The sequence below is a fragment of the Salvia miltiorrhiza genome, chromosome 8 (assembly GCF_028751815.1).
Source record: "Salvia miltiorrhiza cultivar Shanhuang (shh) chromosome 8, IMPLAD_Smil_shh, whole genome shotgun sequence".
Lineage (NCBI taxonomy): Eukaryota > Viridiplantae > Streptophyta > Magnoliopsida > Lamiales > Lamiaceae > Salvia > Salvia miltiorrhiza.
In genome coordinates this window covers 13,625,533-13,639,451 of record NC_080394.1, presented here as the reverse complement: position 1 = coordinate 13,639,451, position 13,919 = coordinate 13,625,533, and the positions used below count along the sequence as shown (strand labels likewise).

The window sequence follows — 13,919 nt, the reverse complement described above, 5'->3', positions numbered from 1 at the left end:
AAAATAAAAAATAAAAGTAAATTTAAGAGTTTAATTTTGTAGTAGCACGTTTATTTAAATTTATTGAAATCATATACTATATTTTCTTTTTGAAAATGAACGACACATATATCGTATTCAACCCTTTATTTTTCGACCTGCCCACTGATATAAAAAATATTTGTCTATAAAAGAATACAAATAAAAGATTTTATGCCTATAATGATAAGTATTGCCATGTTTATTGAAATTACATGGCATGTATACACTAACAACTTACCGAAAAAACTATTTTCAGATAATTTTTTAAATGAAATTGAAACCCAACTAAAATAATGCAACATCATCGCTTAATATTATAAAATAAAATTTAATAAATTAATCAATTTTATTTATGAAAACAAATATCCTATGTTTTCTGCAAAATTAATTATTTAGATGTTGCATAGAAACTTTTTTTTTTTAATTTGTAGTTAAGCAAAATGACCGCATAAATATGATTTAAATATGCATTCAATGAATATATATTAAACTATATGCAAATAAATAGTTTTGTACATCTTAGAATAGTTTTGTACATAATGATACTTATTATTATTTATGATTGCTTTTAATATAGTTGTGTATATTATACACAATATATATCAATTATAAATGATGCTCGTGTTTGTATTTACTTATATTTAAACTAGTGTTTTACCCGTGCGATGCACGGGATTATACATATGTTGTTAAAGTTTTATTATAACATTCTCGAAGATATTTTTGTATAATCTCTAAAATAAATGAGTTTTAAAAATATTTTATTATACAATTGTTATACCAATTATATTACTACTAAAATATATGTAAGACTATCATTTTTAATTACATAAAAATCAATGTAAAAATAATAATACATGAAAATACAATTGGAAACTTCTCATCTTATTATTATAAATTTTGGAAAGCTTCTTTATATACAACATTTGTAGTAGACGAACATTCTACTTTGTCTTCATTACATATCAAGATTTCAGACCCCTTCAACTTGTCTTCCATCATTGCAAAGTACAGTTTTGACTACTTTCTGATAAACCACACCAATTACATCTACATATATAAATGCATACCAATAATGTAGATATATCAAAATGTTGAGTTTATAAAAATATGAATTTTGAGATTATCAATTGAATATGCATGTATAAGGAAATAATGAAATAAACACATTACCAAATAGCATATTGTCATTGATAATATCAATGGAGGCAACTTCTTCAAAACTTTTAAAGTTAAATAGTTGGCGTGGAAAACCTTCTTCATAAATTTCAACTATATGATTACTATTAATAAATTTAATATAGTAGACATTTGTCGTTGTTTTATACTTTTTGTTGGAATCATGCATCACCAAATTTTTTTTTATGGCATGAACACTGTCTTCTTTCAAGATATGTTTGAACTTGGGGATCAACGTGTGATCAAGTGTAGCATGGATGCGGTCACCCTATATTAAAAAAACAACTAAATTAGAAAAACATAATAATGTTGCAAAAATGCTTAAATACGTAATAGTTTAGTGAATAGAGAATTTTTACCTCACGATCATGAAAAATACACTCATAGCTGGTAACATTGTTGGTGCTTTGAGATGAGCGGTTGTATGCACGCACAAGTCTCATTTTAATTGTAGATCTGACATTATTTGGTTTCAAGTTTTTCACGAAAGACCACATGGTCGGCATGCTTGTGATTAGAGAAATGATGAATATCAAAATGAGAAGGGAGTGTAAGTAAAAGTTTAACACGAAAAGTTAGTTTATATAGGCCATGGGGATGCACATTTACTATTGGTGATTTTAAAAAAATATACTATTGGTGATTTCAAATTTTAAAAAAATATAAATTCTAAGTATAAATTCATAAATTTACTATTGGTGATTTTCAATTTTAAATATTGGATATTTAAATTCACAATATCTATATATATATATATATATATATATATATATTTCAAAATTTATATAAATTCACACTGAAAAATATTGGCGACTTTAAATTTTAAATATTGGATATTTATATAAATTTATCTAAAAAATATAAATTCACAATAATAAAGGATATTTTTTCACAAAACTATACATTGCATGATATAAAAGAGCACTGTATAGATTGTAGCAAGTGGGCCCCGCAACTATATAAATCATCCTATGAATTAGTGAACTTTCTAAATATAAATCAACTTTCCAAAAGTAGATGAAGTAAAAGAGCGAGAAATTTTTTTGGCTAGATGGACCAGCTTTTATACATGTATAGATAGATTTTAAAATTTTAAATATTGTTTATTTAAATTCACAATATATATATATATATATATATATATATATTTCAAAATTTATATAAATTCACACTGAAAAATATTGGTGACTTTAAATTTTAAATATTGGATATTTATATAAATTTATCTAAAAAAATATAAATTCACAAAAATAAAGGATATTTTTGACAAAACTATAAATTGCATGATATAAAAGAGCATTGTATAGATTGTAGCAAGTGGGCCCCGCAACTATATAAATCATCCTATGAATTAGTGAACTTTCTAAATATAAATCAACTTTCCAAAAGTAGATGGAGTAAAAGAGCGAGAAATTTTTTTGGCTAGATGGACCAGCTTTTATATATGTATAGATAGATTTTAAAATTTTAAATATTATTTATTTAAATTCACAATATATATATATATATATATATATATATATATTTCAAAATTTATATAAATTCACACTGAAAAATATTGGTGACTTTAAATTTTAAATATTGGATATTTATATAAATTTATCTAAAAAAAATTCACAATATATATATATATATATATTTCAAAATTTATATAAATTCACACTGAAAAATATTGGTGACTTAAAATTTTAAATATTGGATATTTATATAAATTTATCTAAAAAAATATAAATTCACAAAAATAAAGGATATTTTTCACAAAACTATAAATTGCATGATATAAAAGAGCACTGTATAGATTGTAGCAAGTGGGCCCCGCAACTATATATATCATCCTATGAATTAGTGAACTTTCTAAATATAAATCAACTTTCCAAAAGTAGATGGAGTAAAAGAGCGGGAAATTTTTTTGGCTAGATGGACCAGCTTTTATATATGTATAGATTGTATTAATATGTATATTTATTTATTTAAAATGTCGTTCAATTTCGATATTGGTCGTGCATCGCACGAGCGGGTGTACTAGTATATTAAAAGGACAACTTTCAATTTGAAATCAATTTCAAATTTGAGTGGCAGTTTTGTCATTATAATAAAATTGAAGGTTTATTTCAAACTATATGTTTTATTTTTATTTCTTTTTTCTTTATCTCCTTATTTTCTGTTTTATTTATTTCTAAAATTGAAAATTCAACTAACTATAAAATATTTAATATGGATATCAAATTGAAGATCACAATAAGAGCTTTAATCAGATATATTTATACAAATATTTGATTTTAAATGTAAAATTTATATTTGTTTAAAGATTAAAATTTAAGAAATGATCTCTCCCTTAGATTTTTTTTGAATAAATTTATTTTTTAATTATTTTTTATTTTCATTTTTAAATCTTTTTTTTTTTGCCTTTTCATAAAATCAATTTTATGATTTAATTTTTTTAATATTCAAATCAAATATATTTAGTTAAAATTAATTTTTTATTATATCTATAAATATGATAATTGAGTTGGTATTAATTTTATATAAATATAAATTTATAAAAATATTTCTCGTGCATTGTACGGGGTGTAAATGCTAGTATTCGAATCAGAAAGAATATCATTGTATTCGATTCGTATTCGTAAAATTTTGCATATTCGAATCGGTAATCAAATATCTTCCAAATCTTATTTGCAATTTAAAACTTTTATTTGCACTTGTGTCACTAATGTCACCCTTGTATTAAGTAATAACATAATTTAGATTATTCATTCTTTTTCATGGTTACTTTGCATAATTTTAGTGAATTGTGACTGAAACTAATACTCCTAAATACTAGATGTATATATTATGCAATAGGGGAAGGCTAAAATAAGATCGATTCTTAAAATATAAATTAGGAATCATTTTTAGCCCTTAGACCATCAAGATCTACGGTTGATTCATCACCTTGTTAGATAAATTCATGGTCCTGAGTTCGAATTCCAAAGATAGCAAAAAATTATTTTTCGCAATTCATTCCTTTATACAGTTTATTCATGCGTGTTATACATAAAATTCATGCATTTTTGTTGGTTCGTAATTCTTAAAATATGGGTGGTTTATTGAATAACCGCCCCCTTATGCAACATTATGTAATTATATAATACACTATACACTAAATGTGTTAAACAGTTCAATTATTTTAGTTTATAATCTTTCAACAATTTTAGAATATAATGTAGTAGTATATGCTCTTATAAAATTAATTTTCTTTTAATTACATGATTCATGCCGACATAGTCTATGAGTATATAGTATCATATAGTAATTTTTTGTTTTATAATAAAATACTAGTTATATATATATATATAGGGTCAAGTTAAACAAAGAATGATTCTAAGTATAGAGAATAAAGAATTAATCTCCATCATTCAAACCACTTAATCATGCGGTTGAGATTAATTTAGTTTCCAGCTTTTAATGTATTAACCAAATTTCGAAATATTAATTTTAATTAGAAAAGGGCATTAAAGTAAGGGTTAATTGCCTATAAATACACAAACTATACCCAAATTTTGGTTTTTAACCAAATCTATTTTTTTGGTCAAAAACTACATAAACTTTTAATTTTTTGAAATTTGACATGACCCCAAAAGTTCGTTGGCCAATAATTTGATTGACTGAATTCTGATGGCCAATATGAAGGTACAGTTGGAAAGCTATTGACGTTGTCTTTCTAATGATACTTATATTGTTGGGTTTTGGTAACAGGAAGTGGTCGCAAAAAAGAAAAAATATAGAGTTTCGTGACCTCGATTTTCATGGCATTTTTTTACCACTTTCGATTATCAAAACTCAACAATATAAGTATCATTAGAAAGATAACATTAAGAGCTTTCTAACGATATCTTCGAATTGCCCATCAGAATTCAGACAATCAATTTATTAGCCGACGACCTTTCGGCTCCGGTCAAATTCCAAAAATATAAAAATTTATGTATTTTTTGATCAAAAAAATAGATTTGGTCAAAAGCCAAAATTTGAATATAGTTCGTGTATTTATAGGCAATTAACCCTTAAAGTAACTATCTATTGGGTAAAAACTGAAAGCACGGAAATCACTCCCCCATTTTATGCGGCCTCTCCTCTACAAACCTCTCTATCTCTCTCTCTTTCTCTCTCATTTACAGATTTTGAAGCATCAAACCTCCCTCTACCTCCGCCGATACAGCCGCCGCCACCGCACCTCCTTTCTTCCTCCTCCCTAAACCGTCGGAGGCCCAGCAAGATCGTCGGGCCGTCACGATTTTCACCATCAAAAACCTCATCTCCCTCTCTATTTCAACGGCGAGCGGCGAGAATCCACGCCGCCCCCTTCTCCATCAAAAACCTCATCTCCCTTCTCTATGTTTAAGCGTTTCCAATTGGGGTTATCTGGAGAGATTGGAGTTAGTTTTGTTAACTGAGGAATGTGTGTAATTTTGTGTTTGGGATCTTGTTGCTTGGATATTCTTGATTGTTGTGGCTGCTGGGTTTTGCTTGATTAAAAAGAAAAATGTAATCTTGGATGAAATGGCATGTGAATTTTGTTTCTTTTAGTTTGCTTAATTATTGGATTTTTTTCTTTCTCGCTGTGGGTAATATTGCAGGGGAATTTCAAGCAAAATCAGTACCTGATAACCCCTTTTAATTGTTTGTGTAGTTTATATTAGATTCTTGTTTTTGTTCTTTTTGTCACTTGGGGCTTCTTTCGCCAATGGATTTGATTTTTGGGTGTTTTGCAACTAAGTAGTTCATTCTGCTTGCAGGGGGGATTATTTATGTTCGATCTTTAGCTTCCATACTGGTTTTGTGACTCGACGCAAGAACTCATTGGAGGCCAGCGCAACCGTGGAGATCCGGCGTCTCATCTCCAAAGAGATCTCTCATAGTCGGATTCTTCATCTGGGAATTAAATCTCTTTGCAGTCTCTGTCTAATCTGCACTTTTATTTTTCTTTTCGTCAAAATAAATGATCAATTTTGGAATTTGGGGGATATTCACGTGTCCATTAAATATGAATATATATGTTCATTTAGAAATTGTGTTCTGTTCATTTAAAAATTGAGTTCTGTTCATTTATGTTCATGCTTCCAGTAAATCTAAATAAGAAATCTGAATATATGGTTCATTTAGAAATTGTGTTCTGTTCATTTAGAAATTGGGTTCTGTTCATTTATGTTCTTGCGTCCAGTAAATCTAAATAAGGTTTTCGTTTCTGCTGTGAAATCTGATTTTTTTTCGTTTCCTTAACATAAACATTTTGAACATGCTTTAAACAATTACGAACACTTAAATAAACTATTTGAATTTTTCTTACTAACATAAAATATTTAACATAAATCATTTCGAACAAGTGTAAAATAATTACGAACACCAAAATAAACTATTTGAATGTTCATTGAAAAAATGTTTATAGTTCATTGAAAAAATGTGTTCTGTTCATTTATAAATCGTGTTCTGTTCATTTAGAAATTGTGTTATGTTCATTGAAAAATCATGTACTATTATATTTCTGAATAATATTATTCATATTTGATTGATTGAGAATTGTAAAAATATTTAGTATAAATTATTTTGAATAAGCATAAAAAAGTTACGAACATCTAAATAAAATATTCGAATTTTTCTTGTTGACATAAAATATTTTGATCAATCTTAAAAAAATTATGAACATCTAAATAAAATATTTGAATCTCTTATGACATAAAAATTTAACATAACTTTTCGAACAAGCGTAATAAAATTACGAACATCTAAATAAAATATTTGAATTTTTTTTTCTGACATAAAATATTTAATATATAACTTTTTGAACAAGCATAACAAAATTACGAACATCTAAATAAAATATTCAATTTTGTTTACTGACATAAAAAATTTTGAACAAGCCTTGTGAACATCTAAATTAAATAATATTATACAGATTATGAAAAGATTTCCTAATTCAGCAAATTAAGTTCGACAAATCAGTACAAGTTGTTCGATATAATTATTAAAATGTTCATATAAAAAACAACGAATTAATTTAATAATTTGGCTGAACAAAAATGTCGGTTTCAATAATGTTTATGGGTTATGAGTAATAAATAATATTATATTTTAATGAAAGAATATATTGCAAATAAATGAAAAAAATATTGATTTATAGCCAAGGAAAAAAAATTCTGGTCAACCAAACGTGATTAAGGAATTAAATGGCTATTAAAAGAAAATACGAAAAGATACACGATCTTACCAAATATACTTGGATCATGAGTATCTTTAGATGAGGAAAATCGGTTACAATAAATAAGTCTATTACTATTATAACCTTTTCATCCATTATTAAATGATAAATACCGAAAATATTACAACCGTGAGATTAGAAAGATTGGATGCACGAGATTAATTCTCTATTCTCTAAATACTTATCATTCTCTGTTTAACCTTTCTCTCTCTCTCTCTCTCTCTCTCTCTCTCTATATATATATATATATATATATATATAAGGAGAGGTTCAAGAAAGAACCACTAAATATAAAAAGAATGGAGACCATTTTCGCTCATTCGATCATCAAGATCTACATTGGATGCATCATTTTGTTGGATGAATGCAGAACCTATGTTCAAATCCTGAAGGGAGCATTTTTTATTTTTTATTTTTTTTAATGCATTAATTTTAACAGCGAATGCATTAATTTTTACAGTGAATGTATTAGATTTGATGGTTCTCATGTTCTCACAAATAATGTAGTTCTCTCTAGAACCAACCTTATATATATATATATATATATATATATATATATATATATATATTCAAAATCACAAAATTCCAAAATTTAAAAAACTGTCATTTAATAAATACTAATATATAATTAATGATTTAAAAACCTAAGAGCTAAGATACATATATGGACCTTGGATCTTAGATTCCTCTCGATTTGTAGATTTATTTCATTCTTTGATAACTATGTCTATGTCAAAATTTCAAGCTAATTTTCGGAACCTTATCCATTAAAAAAAAAATATACATATATGGACCTAGATCTAATTATGTCCAACGCTACTACAAACTTATGGAAGGTTGTTATTTGAATTCATATAGAAAGAAAATCTTCTACACTTGATAGTATATTCTAAAAATATTTTTCCTTCTCTTCCTTAATTATCATTAAGGTTAATTAAGTAAAATTCCAATTACACGAAAATATAGTAATTACAGATTTTTTAGTAGTATTGCAAATTGACATAATTGTCCCAATTATGTATATACATATTATGTAAATTTATCACTACTCATAATTGTTTTAATTTGCAACTTGATAGGAACCCAGTTGTATTTGAAAGTAATTTGTTGAGTTGAATTTAATGCTTTTACAAATCTATCAATCAAGTGTATTAATCGTTAAATTTGATATTCATTAAGCTATTAATATATCTTCCTTTCAAATAAAGAAAAAGAAGAAAAATCTATCAATCAATCGTTGACAGAATTATAATATTCATAGTATACGATGATGAAGTGTATATGAATATGTATTTTATTTATTAGTTGATTATAATCAATACGTGTTATAATTCTTTGAATTATACATTTATTAAACTTCAACTGAATCCCACGTCATGCTTGATGTGGTATCGTTTAGGTATAGAATATATTTATAAAACTGGCAAGATGCTTCAGTTTGCTACATTTTTATTCTTCTTTTATTGTTATGTCAAAGTCTAAACATTTTTAATTACTCTTTTTGTTTGTGTGTATGTGTTTTTGAGTACACGGATCAGATTCTTTACATAGTCAACAGGATTTCTTTGGTTCATATATTATTAGGTCTAATGTGTCTTAAGACTCTTAACTTATTAGAAATTACGAAACTTCTGTGAGTACAAATGTATAATTAAGATTCAGATTCTTAAATTGTTCATGCGGTATTGTATCTCAATCTTGGTTCATCCAACAAATCATGGCTAATAATTAAAATTTAAGAGGTGTTTACTTTGCATGATTAAGTGTTTTATTTTCAACTCTTTTCAATGAGATATGGATCAAATAAAACTGTATGCGTGTGTTGGCCTAACGGTAGGAGACTAATGCTTAAGACCTTCTTGGGTTCGAGTTCTCCATTGCGCTTTAGATGATAGAAATAATCAAAGATGTTGAGATAACCAAAATTATCCTTCAAGTCAAAGTAATCGTCAGGGAGAAAGAAAACTAAGGTAGTAATTCTAATCGATGATATAGTCAAAATCCTACCATAGGCTTGGACCTTATATATTATCATCCATGAAATATCAAATAGCAACCAATACCCATTGATATCAACGTACAACAGGCACAATTGATATATAAACAACAAATCATGGGCTCTTCCTTCCCTTGTACACCAATTTGCAAGAAACTAAAAAGCTAAAATCACTATACAATATACAGACACCAAAAAAAATTGCGCAAACAAAATGGTTTACCTTTCCATTACTGAGTGAAGGATCCACAAGGTCAGAAAATCTTTGGTGGACAAATCATTCATCATCATCTGATTGCCCGAAAAATCATACATTACGTACAAGCTATTACAATTTTCACAGTTTCTCCATGGAAGAGATCTTTTATATGCATCTTCGGCTTGTTTCCCACATAACAGATCGCCCTTAACACTTCAGCGATGTCTTTGATCATTATTGTCGAGCATCAGACTTTCATCAATCCTCCTAAGCTGGTTGAGGTCATCCTATTCTAGCACCAAGAAATGACTGCAATGATAAACAATAACTAGAGATTTAGTCCGATAGCGATTGAAAGTAAAGAGCAGGCCAGAACAAAACTTATGGCTAACACGAAAAGATCAGCTTCTTCGAATTGTATGAAACGGGATAAACAACCTAAAATTACATACAAGAAGTAAAGCATAAATACCAGAACAGGTTATTTGCTTCTCTAAAATGGGATCCTAATACCTGTGGTTTTTAATTCTTTATCAACATTCTATTAAGATAAGGTTGAGTTAACGACTAAAAGAGAATGCAATTGTGCCTACGGGTGAAGTCCCTTAAGCTGTTGTGATTTGGAGACTACCTTTGTTTTCATTAGAGGAGTCCCCAGCTTAGCTGTAGTAGTGCTCCCAAATGCAAATTTGGGCTTCTTTTCTGCAGGCCTTAAAATTTGAAATGAGCACATCAAAGACTCATCCACGCTCATCATCGCACCAGCATTGTCAAAATCTCCACAGTAATTTGGGGCCGAGAATATTGTCACAAGTTGTCTGTCAGCAAAGAACTCATATCCATCTTCAACTACCTGAAAAAAATGTACGAGCCATATAAATTTAATTTCGACAACGTGGACAAGTAATTGACAGAAAGACGAACAGTTCAAACCTGGTGGGCACGACAAATAAGGTCAAGATCATGCTTTTGAAGAAATTCCTTGACCGTCTCAGCACCAAAAGTATATGACACTCCCCTATCATTTACCCCCCACCCTCTAACATCTCTGCTAGGATCGGACCATAACAAATCGCATAGTAAACCAGTTTCAGGGACGTCGGCAGGACGCTGTAAATTTCTGATTTGATCCAAATTATCGAGGTCCGGAGATAGCCCTCCGTGCATACACAGTATCTTCCCATCAATTAGGGCCGCAACAGGTAAACAGTTAAAACAGTCCGTAAACACTTTCCATAGTCTTACGTTAAACCGTCTTTTGCATTCATCATAAAATCCATATATGCGGTTGACTGATGCACATTCGTGGTTGCCCCGCAGTAAGAAAAAGTTTTCAGGGTACTTTATCTTATAAGCAAGCATGAGGCAGATTGTTTCCAGGCTTTGCTTCCCCCGATCCACATAATCCCCCAGGAACAAGTAGTTTGATTTTGGGGGTGACCCGCCATATTCGAAAAGTCTAAGAAGATCAGAATATTGGCCATGAATATCCCCTGTCAAAGTTATGATTGATGAAATGAAAATTTAAGATCGGAGTTTGGCAGTAGTATTAAACATAATCCTCAGAAATTGGGTGCACAAGAGTGATGTGTGTTGACCATTAATTTCAAGCATTCCACTGCAAAGTCAGCATTTGAATCAAAGAATTAACAAAACCAAATGAGCTCTTTCTTGAAGATCACTGTACGGATTTTCAGCACAGGATCTTCAACTAAGGAAACACATTACTACATAACGTTGAATACAAAAGTGAATATAAGTGAACAAAAAAGTGCATATATAAATTTAAAAGCGCATGAAAATGCATTAGCTCGAAAACACATTACTACATATATGTACATATAATGCACTATCAAAAAATGCATGATTATATATATAATAATGCATTACTGTATAGTGTATACACAAAAAATGCATGGGATCTAATCTACGATACAACGAGAAGACTAGGATCTACCTGATCCTAACCCCATGTACTCTTCATCATCTTAGTTTTTCGAAATTTGGGAAGTAGTACAAGGATGAGACGTGGATACTTAAAAAAGACCAGGGTAATAGGCAGTGCCACGTATTGCAGCTAAAAAGCTGGCACAGAGATTTCAAGGTCAGCGCCGCCTGTCATTAAGCATCTTATGTGGAAAATTCTACAGAAAATTGAAGAAGCATGTGTTTCCTACTAATGCAGAAAGATCATTGATATCTAGTGTGTGGTAGACCTCACTTTTTGGTCCATACTGGAAAAGCAACAACTTGCGAGTTGCCACAAAACAAGAAAATAAAACATAAGCAAATTCTGTTCTTTTTTAGCCTTTCAAGACTAAAGAACACCCACATAGATGGTTAAGGCTGGTTCCATATTTATGGACACCAAAACCATATACTGAATCTGAAACAGTCCCACTAATCATGAATACATAGAGCACCTATAGAAGGCCATCCAGAATCTTTTTTGGGCTGAAACAGAATAGCTCTGCAGCAAACTGGTGAAGAATGCAATGAAAATGCACAGCAAACAGTCAATTCAGAAATTTTAGGGCGAGGCAGGCAAATCTGTTAAAAAGAGAATGAATTTACATTCAAATTTCAGATTCTCATAGCCCCTTCCAAATTGGCTTTGAGCGCTAAAGTTCTAATTTAGTACTTTAGTTAAGCACAGCACATCCTAGTTCGTAGAGTTATAATAGCTGCAGACTAATTGTTCTGAAACTATAATCACCATAATTGAGATCAAAAACCAAATATGCAACACCATATACTCAACCACCACTATTTAAGATGTATGCAGTAATTCAATAACAAGAAAAACTGACTCAAGAAAGATAGGATTCAGCTGTAAATTTCAACTATCATGTCTAAGTTCCCAGCACAAACACCACGTTCATAAACAGTAATCATCATAAACTACGTTTATTAACAGATGACAGTAATGTTTTTCTTTCTTTAGTAAAACTCTTCTCAAATTCCATTCCTACACCAATAAACTCAATCACTCCCAAACTAGAGTTCAAAAATCAACGCCTAATCACAGTTCCCATACCTAAACCCCAAATTGCAATTTCTCCACACGACAGTCAGCGATAATCACAAATTCCACTTCAAGTCAACCCACCATGAAAACAAAAAGGAAATCCAGGAAAACCCAAAATGAAACAAAACCCTACTAAATCGACAGGATAGTTCGATCAATAGAAATCAACATTTCGTTTAACCAAAACCCAATTCGCATGTGATATAATAGCTTCAAAATAAAAAAATGGAACTTCGAAGAAAATCTTACCACAGATTTTAATGGGTGCTTCAAGCTCAAGAAGATTAGGCTGGTGCAGGAGAATTTCTTTCGATTGGAAACAAAGCTTTCTCATCTCCGACTCCGACAGCTGCACTTGTTTCCCAGGCCTCCCTTTGACCTCAAGCAGTCGATTGATTATATCATCCAAAGCAGCTGAATCCATCTGATTTCTGTTTCTTCTTGGCTAAAACTATCATAAAATCGCGAGAAGTTGAAGTTTTGTATAGGAAAATGAAATTGAGAAGAGAAGGGTGGGAGGGAATAAAGCGAGAGTGCGCGTTTTTGGAGTGTTTTTGAATGGAAGACTTTGGCTTTAGCCTTTCAAGTGGGCGTGTTGTGGAATGTGGATTACTATTTTGTTAGCAATTCTTTATAGTTTTGAAATGGCGTTTACCCCTCCGGGCTCTGTGTGCTTATGCGTGTGGCGCCCCGCTCTACAACGTTAAATTCATCAATCCAATTACTTGATTATTATTACTTCCTCACTCTCATGAAGCATGATTCAGTTCTTTTCGGCACAGAAATTAAAAAATTAATATTTTGTGTGTTAAATGTGGTAGGTGAAAAAATGAAAAGGTGAATAAAAAATAATTTTTTTGCTACTTTTAGAAACAGGTCAAACTTCGTGGAACAATCCAAAAAAGAAATTGGATCATGCTTTGTGGGACTAAGAGAATATTTTTTTTTATTTTTTTTGAGCGAACTTGAGGATATTTTCAATTCAACTAATCACCCTCATTTGAATCCAACTCAACTGAAATTCAAATTCGATTTCCATCGGTTTCGATTCGACCAAATTAGATATTGTATTTTTTCAAATTTTATCAAAAAGATGTACAAATAAAAGATGTTCACTTATCTTCTCAAAAAAAAGATGTTCATTTATAAAAATCTATCCATGTTCTAAAATTTTAATTTTATAAATAATTTACTAATATATATATATATATATATATATAGTGTGTGTTTAATTTAATGAAATATGGTTTATAATATATGAATT

General features: G+C 29.5%; 1 protein-coding gene and 1 long non-coding RNA gene across 3 annotated transcripts; one reads left to right on the top strand and one right to left on the bottom strand.

Annotated features, from left to right (window-relative positions):
* Positions 1 to 5,268: 5,268 nt before the first annotated feature.
* LOC131001186 (uncharacterized) lies at positions 5,269 to 6,245 on the top strand. The gene is made up of 2 exons (XR_009093873.1): positions 5,269 to 5,721; positions 5,973 to 6,245. It is a non-coding gene; the product is annotated as an uncharacterized LOC131001186 (long non-coding RNA).
* A 3,179-nt stretch (positions 6,246 to 9,424) lies between these two features.
* On the bottom strand, positions 9,425 to 13,349 carry LOC131001185 (serine/threonine-protein phosphatase PP1 isozyme 2-like). Of its 2 annotated transcripts, XM_057927500.1 has the most exons (4): positions 12,905 to 13,349; positions 10,561 to 11,120; positions 10,259 to 10,480; positions 9,425 to 9,936 (listed from the first exon to the last, which is right to left on the bottom strand). In XM_057927500.1, the coding sequence occupies exons 1-4, from the start codon at positions 13,077 to 13,079 to the stop codon at positions 9,910 to 9,912; spliced, it is 984 nt and encodes a 327-aa protein (XP_057783483.1). In that variant the 5' UTR covers positions 13,080 to 13,349; the 3' UTR covers positions 9,425 to 9,909. The 2 variants fall into 2 exon arrangements, with proteins under 2 accessions (XP_057783483.1, XP_057783482.1); XM_057927499.1 differs by having other exon boundaries at positions 9,425 to 10,480; positions 12,905 to 13,297.
* Positions 13,350 to 13,919: the final 570 nt, after the last annotated feature.

Coding starts and splice junctions, on each gene's coding strand:
- LOC131001185 (XM_057927499.1), bottom strand. CDS start 13,079: ATGGATTCAGCTGCTTTGGATGATATAATCAATCGACTGCTTGAGGTC. Junction 11,121..12,904: donor AGCACCCATTAAAATCTGTG/GTAAGATTTTCT, acceptor TAACTTTGACAG/GGGATATTCATGGCCAATAT. Junction 10,481..10,560: donor TTATTTGTCGTGCCCACCAG/GTTTGAACTGTT, acceptor CATTTTTTTCAG/GTAGTTGAAGATGGATATGA.